This window comes from Pezoporus occidentalis, unplaced genomic scaffold (assembly GCF_034315485.1).
Source record: "Pezoporus occidentalis ecotype Australia unplaced genomic scaffold, CSIRO_AGI_Poc_V1 ctg33, whole genome shotgun sequence".
Taxonomy (NCBI): Eukaryota; Metazoa; Chordata; class Aves; order Psittaciformes; family Psittacidae; genus Pezoporus; species Pezoporus occidentalis.
Genome location: NW_026915268.1, coordinates 5,137,889 through 5,157,500, shown reverse-complemented (window position 1 = coordinate 5,157,500; position 19,612 = coordinate 5,137,889). Strand labels below are relative to the sequence as shown.

The 19,612-nt window shown below is 38.0% G+C and overlaps 1 protein-coding gene across 2 annotated transcripts in view; it reads right to left on the bottom strand.

Annotated features, from left to right (window-relative positions):
• RANBP17 (RAN binding protein 17) overlaps positions 1 to 19,612 on the bottom strand; it is a 156,301-nt gene that overhangs the window by 53,897 nt on the left and 82,792 nt on the right. The window contains exons 15-19 of one of the 2 annotated variants that reach the window (XM_062629242.1): positions 19,215 to 19,288; positions 11,481 to 11,561; positions 6,244 to 6,307; positions 6,050 to 6,158; positions 1,256 to 1,359 (exon numbers count right to left, since the gene is read on the bottom strand). In XM_062629242.1, coding sequence (XP_062485226.1) covers positions 1,256 to 1,359; positions 6,050 to 6,158; positions 6,244 to 6,307; positions 11,481 to 11,561; positions 19,215 to 19,288 — 432 coding nt within the window. Of the gene's footprint in view, positions 1 to 1,255; positions 1,360 to 6,049; positions 6,159 to 6,243; positions 6,315 to 11,480; positions 11,562 to 19,214; positions 19,289 to 19,612 lie in introns of both variants that reach the window. The other variant, XM_062629243.1, reaches the window with a different exon arrangement.

Here is a 19,612-nt window from a genome sequence, read left to right as displayed (position 1 = left end):
AGTTTTTAGGGTTTTAACTTCAGAATATAAGAGATGAATCCAACACAGATGAACTGTGCCTACTTCATAAATGAAAAGTTATTCAAATTAAATAACAACAAATGAGGAAAGTAGAATTAATTGTTGAAATAACCTTAACTACTATTTAAAAAACAATATTCGCTTAATTCAAACGATTACTGTGAGCTGAGCATCTTCTGGTCATGTCAGCCATGTACTGCAGGCAAATCAGTTACTAAATATTTCTACCATATCTATCTATTTTCTTACAAAAGAGTGGGTAAATATGCTGATGTAGTACTTAAGTTTTCATCATATTTCAAAACAGTGAATTAAAAACTCTTAGGGTTTCTTCAAAATGACCCTGTGTAGCTGAAGTGAGCACTCCAGTGCACATTGTTAACTATTTATTCCATGACAGTAGAAGGGGATCTCTAATGCAATAGTGCTCCAATATACTACCATTCCTGATGATGCAGCTTCTACCTAGCAAGTCTTTTTCTTCCCTAAAATATACTGTTGTTTTGACACAAACAGCTTGCTACACTTAAGGATTTTACTAATAAAACATAATGTTGTGTTAGATATTATGACTGTTGCCACAGCTGAACTGACTTGTCAAATCAATCCTAATATGGCTCCCACAGGCACATAAAAACCTTATTTAGCTATCAGTTATCCTAATCACTTTGTTCAGTTTAAGGGTGCAATACTTCAAGACCAGTTCCTATTTATACATATATGCCCAGCCATTTAATAAAGTCTTGATTTATATAATAAATTCTTGTTTGAAAAAAATACTTCAAAGCAGCAGTGTTTATCAATCGTGTTGCAACATGTCTCCTCATACCCCCAAATAAATATATGAATATACACAAACAGGATATTTACATGGCAAAAGGGAATATTACATATGAACCAGATAAGCTATCACTGAAGACAGATTTGCTCCTTCAATTATAAATAGGGTCAAACAGGGCCCCTTGATCCACAAAGCACCGAAAAATCCGAATGCCTTTATGAAATCTTTGTACAGAGTTTGCTTAGGATAGTAATCAGTACCTTTTGTATCTTTACTGTCTACTTTCCTAAATATGTATATATGTATACAGGTATAAATATACACACAAGTATACAGGTATATACATGCCAGGAGGGACAGACAGAAGAGATGACAAGTTTGTTGCTAAATGCTTGTTCCACTATTAGTTTCTCCCATCAGTAATTTCTTTCTCTGTAATTGAAATAAACCTACCTTTGCTTCTTCTTGTACAAAACTACTGTTGAATAGCTGAGCCACACTTTCAAATGAAACTGTGAGAGGAAGCATGAAATTCTCAAACTCATCCTCATCTTCACCTGCAGGAAAAGAAACCAAAACAAAACAGCAGAAGCATCACATCATAGTCACACTGTTCTTCGGAAGGGTCAGCCTCTTAGGCTTTTATAGCAAAATCTCACTGACATCATGGGAACTTTCATATGACCTACAGGAACAAAAACTGAGGTCTGACACATTTTTACTGAGCTATAAACAAAGAAGACAAATTGTTGATTGTAAACAACTTTATGTGAGACTGGCACATCTCTGCATTTCACATCTTTCTCCTTTTCCTATTTCTGTTCCCTCTGTTAATCTGACAGCATTTGTTCTGTGCCCTAGAAGAACAGTCACATAAAGTCACGACTTAACAGTTAGAAAATGTTAAATTTTAAACTGCAATAATAAACCAGACCCTTTCGCATGTGTATTTTGGAGTATGATGTTTAAATCATCATCTTTTATGATCGTATGCTATTTTTTCTAACTCCTACCTCAGTACACAGAACGAAGCTGCTGTGGAAATAAATCTGAACTGTGCTGGGGTTATTTGTGTGACACTATTGACTCATTTGTTTCAGAAGGTGTGAATTTAGAGTAAAAGAAACAAGATGCTGTGGGTAGGGAAAAAGAGATTGTCTTGGTTTGACAGCTGAATGATTAACTGGAAGTCTGGGCTGTTATTTGTTTTGTCATGATGCTGAACAAGTAACTTACAAACAGCAACATTTTAGAAATGGCAATTTGCATGAGGACTGGTACTCATGCCACTTATCTTTAGGCCCTTAATGAGGGTAGCTTGCCTCTCACACTGCAGATTCCCCTCGGGAGTAATTCAGAGTAGGAATTTAATTTATGTTCTTTAAAGAGCTCTTTGCTATAGGGCTTCTCTCCCTTCCCTCTTCATAGGCAAAGTCTGGCAAACTAAGTTGCAGTTGAAGTTAGAAGGAGTCTCGTGTGTGTCAAATTGGTTGTGCAAAGTTAGTGTGAGCCTTACAGTTTAGCTTCTACACTTCATACACCCATCTGCAAAATGGACCTAATTCCAACCTCTTACTTCTAGGGATACTGTAAAGAGCAAATCACTCACCGCAGTACAACAGTAAGAACAACACAAAAGGCCAAGAAGAAAGAAGGCCAGGAAGTAAAACCAGTCACAACAGGAAGCAAAACATGGACTAACACATAAATCCAAATGGCAAAAAATGACAGAAAAAAACCTCTAAAAATCAAAATACTCAGCAGCTTCTCATTAAGCTGAGATGTCACATCTGAACTGAAAGAGGCAAACATCCTCTGAGAGAAATAACTGTGATCCTGCAATTAAAACTGCCTCCTAACAATGTAAATACTACAAGGAGAGGAAAGTTACAAAGCAATCCCAATTCTGGCATTTCCTCAGCTCTGAATGCTTGGCTTTGTGGCCTGAACTACTTCCTTTTAATATAGGGCTTTTGTGGCCAGTTTGCCAGATATATTTTAGAAAGCAAAAGGAAATAGTTTTCAATCACTTCCCACTGCTGTGTTGGTCAGTCAGTTACAAAGCCCTCAAACCGCAACATATGCTCAAATACTTTCTTAACCTAGCAAAGTAACCGACCAAACTTGTGACCTGCCTCCTGCACCTGCAGCAGGACTGAAGAGGATGAGACGGTTTGTGCTAGGTTTCAAAGGTAATGCTGGCAGCAACAGGATCTGGTGACTTCGGAAAATCCAACCCTGTCCATCTTTGCCTGTCTCCTCTGCCGCCTCCTCTCTGCTCCCTTCAACCAGAGTCAGTCTTTTTATTTATCATTTCTGGACCTTTGTCTTCTCTTCTGAATACTCACAGTAACCCCAGACTATTCATCCGGCTTTTTGTTTCCCTCTTCTTTTACCAGCTCCAGCTCCTCAGGCAGCTCCAATATGGTATTAGTTTTCTGTGCTCCAAATCTCTTTGCTCAACCAGCATCAGCCTCCTCTTACCTTTCTAGAAGCTAAACTATTTCTACAGACATCACATACCCTGATGCTTTTCTCCTTTCAACTGCTTGTCAGATCTTCCTCGGAGGAAAAAACAATGCTAAAATAATTAATAAATAAAGACCAATCATTCAGAAAGAGTCCCATGTTGGCACTGCCCCTTGGCAGCATACAGACTAACAGAAGTCATCTGGATACTGCTCTGTGAAGCAGCAGGGCTCAGTTGTCATTGACAGAGAAGGAAAAACCTGAATTACCACAAGATAGCGAGATGAAGTATTACTTCATCTCATCTCGAGTGCTGCATATTGTCAGACGACTGTCTCCACAAAGATGCTATGTACACACCCTCAAATTCATGAATTCCTGAAGGTAGAATCTCAAACATGTGTTGTTAAAAAGTTGAGAAGCCCAAAGAACTACCAGATGGCAGCTGGACCAGACTGGCCCAATGTTGATTGAGACCAACACTTGAACGACAAACCAGCTACTTCTGGATATGGATAAAGTAAAATCTGATGTGCTATTTCTGTGTAGGTGAAGAAAGTGAAGAAAGACACAATTAAGACTCGATATAGTATTGCTCTATTAATAAAATATTTTTTAAGTTTTAGAAAAGCAACACAAATTACTACCTATGCATTTCCTTTGCATTCCGGTACAAGCTGCGTTCACATCCATGAACAGCACATTATTAATGAGGAAAAGAAGAAGCTACCCTAAAAAAAAAATCTACCATGGTAAACTCCTCATTTTCTACAATTGAAACTATGCATACACATCCTTATTATGTCCTTTGAAAGAAAAAAGATGCCTCACTTCTAAGTTATACATAGTAAATCTGCACGAGGCTTACAGTAATAGTATTTCAAACCTGCTTCACTTGGGAGAGATTTGGCACTGAGCATGATTGCACATACCTGTAAGTACAGGACACTGACAAATCATGCTGAATACGTCCTGAAGGTATTTCTACAGCTTAGACCTACTTCTTCTGGTACTGAGAAGAAAAAGTGCTTAAAATTTATTAATCCAAGGAAAAACCTTTATTTAAACATATGTTTACTGGTGCTATTGTATTAATTTTGGTCACTACATACTTCAACAAAAGCATATTGAGTTTACAAATCTTGGACTAAGAATGTTGGACAAAATGATGCAATTCTAAATGCCAAAAAATTAAAAGCACAACCTGAGCCACATAAGGAATTTAAAGTCTAATTACATTCACAAGAACTTAAAGTAAATCAACAGAAAGTGCATTCTGACACAAATACCAAGTAACATATCTTTGTTCTTTCCTACTACAAATTAATCTTGACAGTCCCCCCAACAGCACACTGTTTAAAATGTAAATACCCTGAATTCAACTAATCTCCAAAAATATTTCTACATCAAAAAATTACTTAAAATAACCTTTACCAATAAAAAGTCACCTTGATTTTGTTTCAATGTAAGTTGTGTATCATTCACATAAAAGGATTTTGTATAAAGCTCTTAATTCGGAAAAAAACCTCAACCATCCAAAAAAATCCCAGAGAAGATACCTCGTACAATGCTTTTTTTATCTAAAATTGCCAGATTTCACAGTCTGAAAATGTCTTTTGATTTCCAAGGTTGGCTTATTGCTTACACAAACACAGGAAGGACAGTTTGTATACACCTCACTTTAAAATCTGGATCATAAGACACAACTCAGAGCTCATTATGTCTCTAGATGTGCTTATGAGTTCAACACCAAATTTATTCCAGTAGGAACCCAAAGGACAACAGCCACAAGACTGATGTAAGCTTTCCCCAGATACTCATCATCATTTCAGATCTTGGAGCTGTTAATCCAGAGGAATCACAGTGACCTCTGTCAGCTTGCAGCCAGTCATAAGTCACACGCCTGCATTTTGGCTGACATATACTTACATGACCTCTGCTTTGGGGTGTAATTTTTAAAACCTGTAATCTTGTTTTTACCAAATCCTTTTTTTTTTTATTTCCACCCTGTAGAAAAAGTTACAGAAACTGCATGTGTAACCCATTTTATATTAGCAAATGTACCTATTGCTTACATTACAGAACACTGAGCCCGTGCAGTTAAACTGCAGGTAAATGCAGGTCCAGTTCACAGTTGCCATTCTTTAAGAAAACACTGAAAACATGGCCTGGTCTTGCCTCAAAGTTAAGTGTTTTCAGCACTAGACACTGCAAGCACCCATTATCAGCAAGGGGAGGAACAACTACTGCTGCCTTATGTGACTGTGTTGATCATCTCTGCACACGTTGCCTAGTTAAGTCTTTGCAGAGAGACTTGCCAAGCTGGATGGGGCTTGGAGCAACCTGCTCTAATTGAAGGTGCCTGGGCCTGTGGAAGGGGACTGGAACTGGATGATCTTTAAGGTCTCTTCCAACCCAACCCATTCTAGGATTTTATGAATAAAAAACCCCAAACAACGCTCTACTAGAAGCAAGAAAGTTCTGGCATAATTGCTACGTCCCCCTGGAAATGTGAAACAGGCACTTAGTACTGTAAATCCTTGTAGTTAATAAAAAAAGTACTTCTGTGCAAAAAAATATCTTATTTCTTCAAAAGAAGGCAACAAATATGATGTTCATGCTTAATGACATAAATCTGAAAAGCTGCTCAGCAGTGCTTCAAACACCAACATATTTACTGTACAATTCAGCTGCTGTTTGATTGGTTTAATAACCTTAAAAATTCATGGTACCACACAAGACAGGAAGGTGTCTCAGGACATGGGAGAAGGATCTTACCTAACTCTACCATGAGAAGACGAGTGAGAGTAGTGTAGAACACTGTCCGGCACCTGAGGTCACTGAGGCTGGAATTATCACTGATACCCAAGAAAGGGAAGTGCTTACTCTGTTGAAATGTAAGCATATGAAAAGTTAAGTGTGCTACAAGATTTACTACACCCAACGCTTTTTAACATAGTATGAAAACTTACTGTGTGATTCTGAAGCATGAATTTCACAGCCTCTATTTTCACAAGCTTTTTCAGGAGACTGTAAGTAGGAGGTGTTAAGGAAGAATCAGCTTTGCAGCATCATGATTACGTTACCAGGTTGTACAAACTGCCAGGAATTTTTAGTGAGGAAAAAAAATCCTTACGGAAACAATAATAAATATACATTAAAAAAAACCCATATCTGAATTTCATCCAGAAATATACATCATAGAGATATTCTTTAGAACATTGAAGACCATAATCTATTATTAATTAAAGCAATTACTTTTCATGGCATAGATTCTAGTCACAAAAGAGACGAATGAACTAAATGACTTTTGTAATTAAACAGAGAGTTTCTGGTAATAAATGTGCTGTTTTTTCCCCAGATAGACCTGTCTCTTCAGCATGTAAAAAAACCCAGTGGTTTTGCCTGCATTGGAGATGACTAGCCCTTGGCAATGGGACTGGCTGCAGCCATAAGCAGCACTGAAGTAATGGCCCCAAAATTACAGAGGTGATCTTCCTGCCCCATCAAAATCACATTTAATTTGTTTCAGTTATAAGAGCTGAAAATACATCTCACACATACTAAGTGATGTTGAACACTTAACCAAAGTATTTTCAGATGTGCAAGAACTGAATGGGAACCTCTTAAGAACATACAAGATCTCATAGCCAGAGCAAGGTCCAACACAAGGTAGTACAGCTGGGACCTTCGGAGCTATCTAGGAATACATCTACAGGAATCCAGTGTTACAAAATACAAAGCTAATCTAACTGACTACTGCCAAGCATGAACTGAAGTGTCCCACTCCACAAACCGGCTGAGTTTAAGGCTGTGCCAGCCCAGAAGCGTGGCATCGGTCCCGGCTCCATGCTCTGCCTTGGGAAGGTCTCCTGGTCTGGTCTATGCATTGCATTAGCATGCATGACCCCTGGGCTGGAGCTCCTGGCCCTGGTCCCACGGGATAAGCTCAAGTCTGTTTACACCTGCTTGTACAGAATGGCTCCCAGGGAGACACACACTAAATGACACAGAAGCAATGTGTTTCCTGGACTGCATGTATCTGCAGATCACATATTCTACCTGATTTACTAGGTGGTTACACCTGATGAAATGCAATATGTTTCTTAAAAATACTTCTTTTAAAAGCATGAGAAACAGTACTAAATCAAAAGTTGAGTTTGCAAAAACTATGTTATAGAAGCCCGTAAAGTTCAAGCAGTTAAGACTTGTTCCACAACTGGACTCTTTTCCTAGCTGTGTGCACTATGAACATCTCTAATAGCAAGAGCACACACCATTTCCCTGCCTCAGATAATGCAAGCATTTGGGGTGGGAGTAACAGGAAATTCACTGTGTATTCCAAAGAGATCCATGCCGATATCTGTGTGAGATTTGTACAGAGAAAACCAGATGTTATTTAGCAAAACAGAAGCAAGAGAACGGCCGGAGCACTGGCCTGGAGTTTTCAACTCCTGCTTCCCCTTCATTTGACAAAATTCCTGCACGGCTTTCAACAAGACAGTTAAAGTTTCACCATCTCAGTTCTGCAATGGGGATATAAAAGGCTTTTTGCCATCCGAGTATACTGACACATTTTTCAGGAATGCCATAGGAAAATTCAAACCACAGAAACATCCGTAAGTACTGAAGGCATCAAATGAAAGAAATGACTTACAGGCTTGTACATCAGGTCTCATTAATTTCTCAAACACTGCTGATCCATGACACTGATGAAGTTCTTTAAGAAATAAACAGTATGATTATCATGAGTTATTATGAACTTTAGACTGCACAGTAGTGCCTACACTCCTGCACAAACACCCGTAACACTTATTATTGTTACTACTTGGTTTTGAGTGCTTGCTGCACTCTGCCATTCCTGCACATAATTGATTGAAGAGTTCAATTACTTTTATGGGAATAAACAATTTCCCTTTTCATTGTAAATGGATTAAATTCTTTTTAAGCAGGTAAAAGTGTAAGAATAGGGTTCATACCTGTTATTGGAAAATCTCCTAATCTAGTTTTAAGATGATGTTCCTCTGTCAATCTATAACATTTGACATCGCATTACATGGTTTTATATTGCAAAGCTACACGGTTGGTTTGGGTTTTTTTTCCCTGTTACAAGGGAAAGCCCTTCATAACATAAGGCTAACAAAGCTGTGGAAAAGGAATTTTTGACAGACTATAAATATTTTACCCCAAGTTACTGCACAAAATAACACCAAAATGGTACTTATTTTGCTACAAAAATATACAGTGGAGAAGTTAATTATCAGAGGAACTAAACATGCATGAGGGAGCACTATGGCTTCAAAGACATAAAGGAATGACTAACATATTCCATTATGTAAATGAATTCAAAGATATTTCAGGACTGATCAGCTAGGAGGGACATAATGATTTATAATTCAAATAACTGAGCTTTGAAATCAAATTGGGCTAATATATTTCGAAATATGCAAACCTGGAATAATTGTGAAAGTAATGTAAACCATGACAGCAGCTCCAATCATTTGTTGCCTTTGTTGTTAATACTGTCCTATGGCTTTTCTTCTTGTTTTTGGTTCTGTTATGCAGTAAAGTTGCTGAAAATACGGTCTGCTTGTAATTCCTGATTATCCTTTAGAATAAGACTATTATACACATAAGAAGACCAATTTCAAAGACTGTGTGGAAGCTGACTGACATCCAGGAAAGTACTGAAATTAAATAAATAATTATTTTAACCTTTCAGGCTAGCCACAATTTAATCTATATCAAATACTGAAAATTGATCCACTGGATCCAGCATCTTAACAATACACTCTTTCTTTCAAAGCAATATATACTTAATGCCTTTAAAAAAAACCCTAATATAATGTGAAAAGGCCAAAGTTTGCAATGCCAGCAAGTAGTTATAAACTACTTCATATGTTTGAAATAAAAAGTACTTCAGTATTATTATTAAAAAAAACCCTATTGGTAGAGTTTTTAATAGGAAAAAATACATATCTTTAAAAGCCAAAATGACCAGTGAAATTGGGTTGTACATCATTTTCTGGGAAAAAGGAAAAACAGCCTCGACAGGTGTAATTTATCATTTTTCTGATTTAATACCAAAGAAATATATTAAAATAATAAAAAGAATCCTGAAATCCTCAAAATTTGTAGTGATAAATAGCCCTCCCTGTCTTTATTGCATTATGCCTACTAACAGAAATATTGCATGGTGGATTTTGCCAGACAAGGACGATTATTTTCCAATAAAAAGTTGCATATTAAATTCCAGCACAAAAGTGGGTGTCTAATACTTCTGAAATCTTTTATGGTTTGCCAGGGAACACAATTTTAAACTTAACTAATACAGCATCACGGGGAAGTGAACCAGCATTAAAGCCGTCTTTGTACCACCCCACCCAGCTAAGCAGAAAAGCAACTGTTCTCAGAATTCTTGTTTGAAGCATTTCCATTAAAGAGTCATTGAACAAATTTTTGTATTTATGGTTTTAGTTAATCTCTTTTTTGCTAGTCTTTAAACATTTCACACTGATGTTTGAGGTTTATGCTGCTTTATGTTCAGATTTATGTGCTGCTTTGCATCCTAACTATGCACGGGGGTCTGAAACTGCTCTTGCAACAGTTAGCAAGTTTCTGCAAAGAAAAACAACCCCACAATTTCATCACACTTCTACTCTTCAGGGGAACATAGGTTATTAAATAGCTACTTTTTCATCCTTATCTAGATCCTGATGTTGTATCTATTTCATGAGCACAAACTCATTTGCTGCAAATATAATTTGGGTAATTTGAAAACTAAAATTATCCAGACATTTCAGCCTTGGAAAGTATTATTTGCACCAGTAGTTTAAAGTGACCCTCATTTTTGAGAGCTACCATGGGAACACATGCCTTTGCAAGCCTCCAGAAAACAATCTGAAATGCTAGATGCCTGTTGGCTTTAGCTGATTGCTTCAGCAAGCATACATACATACATAAACAGGTAAGCACTTGAAGTTAGGTGCACCACATTAAATTTCTTGGTTATTTTGAAAGTGTCTTGAACCCTCCTGAAACAATAAGTATATAATACAAAAGAAGAGAGATCTCATTAGTTCCTCCATGAATACCATCAAGAAATGCCTCCCCTTCTGTTCTTGCCAAATTTCTTAGTAATGTTTCACTTTCAAGTCTTTTCCAGTCCTCCTTCTGTGATGCCATGAGAACATGAACACTTGCGTATTTAAAATATCAAGTTAGCTGCTTAATGGCATTTCAAGTAAACAAATAGAAGTACACATTGTATGATTTTCATTAAACAAAACTCACTTATGGAATGTGAAAACCCACACTCATCTTTCAACCCAAGGAAATGTATTAAAATCCTTCTGATAGGATTAGAGTCCTATGGCGAAACAAAATGATACCAATTGTGGTATTCCAGGTGCCTTCCCCTCTGCTTCTCTAACAATCTCCTCTACAAAATTACTGAAAAGTTGTTTGTATTTTAAAATAGAGAAGGATTTCAAGATTGAATGTATTATTGAGCCCTGGTGGTTTATTATCTGCCCTGTACCTTTAAAAATCGTGTCACATCAAAACCAGCTACTACTTTCAATCTTCTTGCTCGACTGACTGAAAATTCAAAGAGCAAGTATTCTCCAGCTTGTGGTAAGCAAGAATAAGATACAAAAGGTTTGCAACAGACAGCAAGTTAGCATCACGATTTGGCCAAGACTTACACAAAAATACCTGAATCCAGATAAAATCCATGTGCAAAGTCAAAGCTGTTTTATGAGTAATAATGATGGCACTGACACAGTAAGGAACTTGGAATCAGGCAATGACAAAACGTGTAGAGGCTTGTGCTTAAAATCTCAGCTCATGCTTCATATCCCAGTTGACTCATCCTGAAAGCAGAAGCAATCCTGTTCTCAACTGCCAACAGCAACGCTTCTGTTCTCAACACTGTTGAACTCATCAACGGTATTGACTTCTAGAAGATTAGGAATAGTATAGATCACCAAAAGCAACTAGTTACATGATTTCTCTTTTGTGGCTAAGAAGTAGGTGGAAATAAGAGCACCTTTAAAAAACTATGCATAGAAAAAGATAAACCAAAACGAGTAAATATTAATATCCTGACTGGTTTAAAAATGTGGCATATGAGACACCAAAAGTCTTGCTAATGATATTTCCCTTATTATTGTCAAACAATATATGCCATAGACAATGCAAAGGATATCCAACAGAAAGGTCATTTAGAAACTGAAGAGTTCTTGAAATCACAGGCTCACATCTTCCCCAGTATTTAAGATTTGTCACACTGGAATAAATAAAACAAAAGAGTGAGATTCTGCAACACATTTTCCCCTTTTTGAGAAGTGCAGTGCAAAAGTTCAAAGTAATAGCACATTATACTACAAACGTATCTCTGTGATACATCTTAGGATTTCCCATTTATGAGACAGAAAATGCTATAAAATCATGCTCTGCCTTTTTCCCGAACAGGGGATTCAAACATTTTTGTAATATTGTAACAATACATTCATTTTTTAAAAATCCATCATCTGTCATAATGAAATAAATTATCTGGAGCTTACCACTACTTGTATCTATCTTACTTGCTGACACAATATCTGGCCACTTAACTTCTCTAGTATTTATCTGCGCAGTTCTTCACAAGGTAAAACCAAATTGCTATAAATTCCCTAGGAAAATTTCCACAGGAGAAATGAGACACAGAAAAACTAAGGGGCAGTTCACAGAACTACTGATACACCTAATTCCCAGTGAAACTCAGCCTTGCAGCTCTTCTACTAATCCCTGTTTCTCCTCTTCCCTATACCAAACACTTAACTAAAGTCAAGATACATAGGGGATACTGCATCTCCCTAATTGCAACCCTCTCAGACATAGGAAGCCTACTCTGATTAATGGACCAATGCATAAATAATGATATAGGATAACTCTAGACCTATTATCAATCCTTGGGGAACACTGCATAAAACAACTTACCATTTCTGACAACAAACTCTTAGAGTTAGCCTTTCAGTGAAATCATGCAGCTAACACTTGCTCTGCTACCATCCATATTTTGACGTGAGACATGAAACACAGAGCTGGGACCCTCTACAACCCCTTCTGTATTGTGTGACAGTGCAGACACTAGCGACCTGGGATGGAATCTGTTGTGTTCACCTACTAGATTTATTAGGAGAAGAGGTGGCATTAGCCTTCAGATGAAAGGGGTAAATTGAAGCCAGTAAAGTGGAGGGATGTAACTTTTCCAAACGAGGAGCAGTTACAACAGTAAGTGAAGAGTCACTGACCTCACATCTGATATTTCCTAGCTTTCTTAGGGGAATGTCAGGTAGGCCAATGCCAACAATCTTACTGAAGGGCAAATATCTGAGACTTTCTCTTTCTGTTGTAAACCTCAGCCAATGAGTCCAAATAGAAAGTACCCCCTCCAATGCCCCCCCCCCCAGTAGCCCAAATGCATGTATGAATAATACACCGACCACTAGTAACTTTTTCTAGTACTCCTTGAAGAATCCAAGTTAGGTTGCTTGGCCTATAGCAAGTTGCATCCTCTTAGTTCCCTTTCCTGAAGGCAAGTACTGTGCCCTACTCATTCTGGGACATACACCATCTCCCTCAGTTGCTCAAAAACCCTGAGGAAAGTTGAACACCCTCTTCTTCCAGACAGGGAGAGAATGGTGTGTAAGTAAGTGATTCACAGCAGAGTTTCTGATACCGGATTCATGTGGACAAATAAAACCAGGCCATCACAGCCTTTTGAAACATAGCCCATTCACATAAAAAGGAAGCAGGACTTCTTGGCTCGGAAGCCCAGGCACCTATTCCTGGTCGGGATACAAAGTGCTAGGGTGTATCTCAAACTTCCAGGTGATCAACAATAAGCCATTACAGATTTGCGTGCCTCAGTTTTCTTGTGTGTAGAATACCCATAATGATTTTGACTTCACACTGTCAGATCTATCAATGCAAGACCCTGATGTAAGAGCACTGGTAACAGCTATTTATACGATGATGCAGTAGGATATCAATTTTGGAATACAGAACCTGAAGAAGCGATGTTAAATGCCTTAAAATCAGCATCGATTATTGCTTTTACGTATCCACAGCCTAAAGAATGTACTATACCACATAAACAGCATTCCTGAGTTTATAACTTCCTGAAAAAGAGATTAAGTTTAAATCATCTGTTTAGTATTATTTGCTCAGGAAAAGGCAAATAACAATGCAATTACCAAAGCAGTAATCCTCAATTTAGATTTACAAACAAACATTGATTTACTTTCTAAAATCTCTATGAAAGCTACAGAGGTTCAGATTGCCTTAAAGAAACAGCCCATTCTAGCAAGTCCATAATTCACAGTTTATCCCTACTACGGGGAGTTCTGGAGATGTTTATAGTTGCACTAAATCCTTAACAAGTATATACCATACAAAGCAATAAAAATGAATTTGGAGTACCCAGATTTGACATCAATATCAAAATCATAACAGGGCTATTTTGCAAAAGAGCTGAATCTTTGTCCTTAGGAAGCCAGATATAAGACATTTAATGAAAAACAAGAAGTCACAGTGACAGTCTGAAGAGCGAATTAAAACTGTATAAATAAGACTCTTCATCCACCATTCAGAGTACTTTTGTGTACATCTGTTCTTTCACTTCATGGTTGCATCTGGTTGGCTGAAAGATGGAGCAATAATATAAAAGTCAGAAAGTTCTCAAGAGTGAACAGAGGCTGAAAAATTTCTATTATAATCAGAGCAATTCCCATTTCTGTTTCTGCCTTATCGATATCAGGCAAGATGAAAGACACCTAAAATGTAATATTTTAAGAGATATCTACAAAACTTTATAAGTACCTTAGAAAATTTGTGACGATCTAGAGGGGAATCTCGTAATACAAAAACATGTGCGGAAGAGAAGCCAAGGGATGAAAAAAGGAGAAAAATTTACAGCTCTTGGAGGAATCATGGCAAGACAGCACTTGGATTTAAGTATTAGTGCCCTTGTTTCCTTCTCTCTCAAGCAGCTTATTGATTTAGACTATGAACCAAACGCAACACAGTCAAAGGAACCTACCATAACGTTTCAAATGAGTTATGGAAAATAAGAGCTTCATCAACAGCTAAATGCCAAATTCACCAAAAACATCGATGGTAGACGAATGCCGAACACATTTTAAAGGCAAGTACAAAAAAAAAAAGTGGAAATAAAAAATGGCAGGATATTTCCAATTTCAGTGACCGGTATGAACATACTGAACTGCAGACACAATACTGAAAGCGCAACAGTAACGCTGACCCACACTGAGAGGCTGTGAGACTGAAAAAGTTAAACAAAAGAGCATTACATAAAGCAGCCAGTACACTTGGAAATACTTTAGTTTGCCTAGAATAAAACCCTAGCTTCTAAAAACTGCACCAGAGAAGCTTCCCAGCCTTGCATCTTCTGAACCCTTCAGGTTGCTATGAGTTTGTCACCGTGACTGCTTACCAACGCAGTTCAATCAGCACACTGAACACCTCTTCCCTTAATACAGTGGCTTAAATGTATTATTTTAAGAGCCTGTGTGTTTTAACCTAAATCTAGAAAGGGAAGATAAATAATGACTAGATATTCCAATTTACAGTTCTCTAGCAGAAGGTTTACTATATTATCCACAGAAAAATCAAAATTCTTTGCACATTCAAAGTCATTATGTTATCTGGCCAAGGTATAGACAGGCACTTCCAGCCTCTTAAACCTATTTCACGTCTCCCCGCCCTCCCCAGTGGGTGCCCCCATTTCCTGTCCTGTCCTCAGTTTATGATTTGGGAACGCCTCTTCAGACACATGGAGCGTACCACACTGCTCTGAAAAGTTCTGCATGGTGCACAGCAAAGTCTCGTGCAGCCTTCATACAAGATGTAGCAGTTCTTACGGCAGTAGTGGATGGGAAATGGTACTTCTGGAGTATCCTGGAATATACTGGAGTACTTCCCGTACATGGAGTGGAACCCCCAGCTTAAAAAGGAGAACTTTAAAACTTGCAGTGCAATTTAAAAAAGAAAATTTTAGAGGAGGAGACAGAATCAGGGATGCAAGGTAGGAAAGCAAGGTAGGAAAGCAGAAGCAAAGCATAGTCAGCACAGAATAGGAAGTGCTGAAGGGTGAGTATGTACTGTACAAAGAGAGAAAATCCACTTGGTCACAGGGATGGTGGGTACCTTCATTTATCACTGCATGCCAAGGTGCTCAAACATTGCTTATAGGCCATTTGTAAGCACCCAGAGAATTCACCCATTCTCTTTCAAGAAGATCTTGAATCCCTTCTCTGAAATGCAATGGGCAGGTTTGTTATCACAACCAAGCTGAGGAACCCCAGGAACATCATACTTCCTGCACACGCATAGGTTACTGTACCTCACACACAGGAGACTCGGTAAGATGACAAAGAAGCAATTGCAAAAGCTAAGTTGCTACCAGCCAGAAGAGATAATGACTGCTGTAAATCAGCAAGTTTGGTTTGGTTTGTTTTTTAAATAATTGAAGCAGAGAGTGAAAACCTTTTAAGCTTGTATAAGGACAACGTGAATTGGAAAGCCGGAACCATGCACATTCAGGAACAGCTTTGGTCTCAAGCTAAGGATATTATAAATGGATTTGCATTATAAAAATAATCTAGAAAAATTATACACTTACAACAAAACTTCCAAAGTTGCTTAAGGTGTGTGCTAGCCAATTCCCACTACCGTGCGAGAAAAATGGGCATCCAAATCGCCTACAAAGAGGTAGAAAATCTCTTCCTTATGTGGCACTTAACTTTCAGTAATACTGAACTTAGCCATTTGTTGGCTTTGTACAGTCATGTTTTAATTATTTCTTGTAGATTATCATCATTTACAGTGAAAGCCCTCTGTGGCTCAGTGACAGTGATTGGATCTATATTTTTCATTAGAGCTGGACAAAGGTGAATAGCTACAAAAATACACATTCTGTCATGAAAAGAAGTGCCAAGTTTTACTATGCTATGATCCATGGAGTTATATCAGTATGAATGTTCAAAAAACATCAAGAGTTTTTATACTTATGTATTACTTAAACACTATCACATGGAAAAATCTCTCTTATTATAATGAAGGTATACGTGCATCCACCATAGTGAAATCATAACAGTGGTAAAACAAAAGGGGGAAGGAGGGCAAAAAGCATCCAACAGCAATGTCTGAATGTGCACCTTTTATTCATGTTTCATTTATTTTATCACAGCCAAAAGTATTAAATATTTGGGCAAATATTTTGTAAGTCCACCCTCACAATAAATCCCTTCCACAGGAATCTGACAATAATTGAAAGAAACAAGAAGAGGCTCACGAAGGGTAAGTGAAGAAAAGGTGCCTGTAGCCAAAATAAACAGAAAACACTTTCAGCCAAATGCCCAGAACAAGCTCAAGAAGCAGATGGAACTAAAACTGCTCCAGTCTACTCCTTGCCTCTTACCTATACGTGGAAGGATCAAGACAGATAGACAGCTATCGCAAAGGAAATGACCAGTGGAAGGAGAGAGAAGACTCCTACTGGTTTTGGGTACAATGCCTTACTCCTTGCCTTAAGAGTCTGTGCCTTGGTCCCCTCCCAGTAGGCCAAGAGGTGTAAGAACATGTAATGTGGCTGTTTGGTGAGGAAGCAGGAGCACCAAGGACAGAGAATTCCATGCAAACAGAGGGATAGTGTGTGCCTTTGAAAACACATTTCAGCTACTTAAGGAAAGGAATGGATTTGTGGGGTAAGACAAAACACTAAACTGGTGGCTTTCTAAAATAACAGTGTGGTTAAAAATGCTGACTACATCCACAAGAGAAAAAGGGGAATGGTCTCTCAGTCACATATCCTGCCCACTGCTGTTACGAATGTGCAGCTTATTCTCAGTAACAGAAATGCTGCCAGACTGGATTGCCCCATCAGACTGTAGCTTTTGGATTATGTATCAGTATGTTACAGTTTCACACTCAGATTTGCCAACTGGCATGCTAGCAAAGCGGACACACAATTATGAATGTGTTGATAGAGCAGTTTCACAGCTAACTCTTAAAGCTACCGAGTTGTCCATTTCAAGCTGTAACACCCATTCTGTAAAATTAAACTGATCTATCAATGAACAATTCATGCTTTTAGGAAAATACAGTAAGCTATGGGGAAAGAGAAAACAAAAATGTAGAGTGTGTAACCTAAAAAGCAGTAGAGTTTTGCTTTTTATGTACTTTGTTTTCTTTTAAAATCTTCCACGAAACATTAAAACCCTGTTTTTTTACTCAACTTACACTACTTGTGCAAATACATCCCTATCCAATCTAAACACATATAGCACTTACACAACTTGTTAAACGCTATGTTATTTCCTCAATTAACAAAGGCAACAGAGATTTCCTCTCAGTAGCAGAAACAGGCAGAAAAAGAGAAGCAAACTGATGCATCTGGTCTCCAAACAAGAGTCCCCTTTCCCCCTTCTTTCCTCAGTTGTTCCAAGTTTCATTGCAGTTTGAAACAATAAAATGAAGCTTAGCTGTCTAATAACATGACATGGACTGCTTCCAGAAACTGTACAATAAGCACCCATCAATATTTTTCCATTCATCACCCTCCATTTACCTGTCTTCAAAGCATACTCCAGATAAATATCAAGGTTTGACGGGTACTATTGTTATCCTAAGGCAAGATGTAACAACACTCGGCTTCTGGTTTCGAGGAAGCAAAGCATTTATGCCTGGTTTTCCACAGAAAAGTTAAGTGTATTAGAAAATGACCCTGTCCTAATTGCTACTATTTCTCAAGGTTGGTAGTCATGGTAGCAAAAGATAAGTCATGTTTAATCCTGTCCAAACAGGACACAACTAACCTTGCAACACCAGCAGAGATGTTTCTCTAGCAGGTCAAAGTCTACTTACTGAAAGTATTTAAAGGTCTTGTAAGTCAGATTTAGAGGATGTGAAGTAAATGACATGATGCAGCATCTTCCCCACTGCAGAATAAAGAGGTAAGGTACTTGCTTCTCTTTCTCCAGGCACACACAGAACTCATTGTCTCCTGGGGACTCCTAGATTTTTTTAGTGGATATTCACAATTTTTCAGAGGGCCCATTTTGTTTTGCTTCAAGAGCAAAACTGATTTTAGATGAAACTCTTTTTGAGTCAGGAGAAACTAGCAAATCTCATGAAGGACATAAGTAATAAAAGACAAGATCCTGGTAGTTTTGCTGGCATGCAAGGAGAGTGGCTGCAGCAGAGGCATGAGAAAAAGGTACCTTCTCCAGAGTAATTTTCTCAGATTATTCTTAAAGAGAAAGTATTGCAACACTTATCTGTCAGATTAAAACACCTCTTACTCTGCTAAATACCCCAGATGAGAAAACAGCTGGTAAGCATGAGGCTCTAAAATCCTCCTCCCTGAATCTGTATTTTTGAGAGTACATTTTGCCAGATCTTGCCAAAAAGCAACCCAAAAGAGCCTCCCTCCCCAAAACAACAAAAAAGAGATCAGTTTAACTTGGTCAGTTCCCTGATGCAAACATGCAAATTACCATGAAGCTTTACAGGCAATTCCACTGACATCTGATGGTGTAGGAATGAGGGGTGGGGAGGGATGAGGACTGCTTAGGCCAGGCTGCCACTGAACCAGAGTCTGAAATCTTAGCTCTATTCTCCTATAAGCCATTCAAGAAGGGATGCAGGCACTGTGGAGGATATATCCAGCTGCGAGTGTTTATTTTGGGACATGCAGTACCTTCAGAAAATAAGATATGGCTGCTTCCGAAAATGGTTATCCCTTACTTTAAATATTTTAAATTTAATGGAAACCATTTTTCTAGCAAAGAGCAAATGTAACAAAATAAAACTCAGGATTTTATGTGTTAAAGACAAGACAAAATACATACAGAAGAGAACCCAAGCACAAACTCACACTTTTGCCATAAATGTTTCCAGAACATGGTTGTCGTCTGTGATTCCTAAGACTTCTGACATTCGGGCATACACCTGGAAATAAACATTTCAACAGTAGCATATTATAGACATTTACACGTAGCAGCATTTTCAGTTATTCTAAAACATTCCCCATATTGTTTTTGCAAGAGAAAAGAACAGGCACATATGCCTGTCCATCCAGCCTAGCTGAAGCATTTGGAAGAGATGGATTATTCAGTCTTCAATGGTGTTCTGTGAATTTGGGATTGACAGGCTTTTACCTGACCTTGCATACATTTCTTCCCACAAAGGAAATGCAAATTTCCTGCATTAAACCCACTTTGTTGTTCACAGAACAACACACTCTCTATTACCAAAAACAATAAATGCACAGGG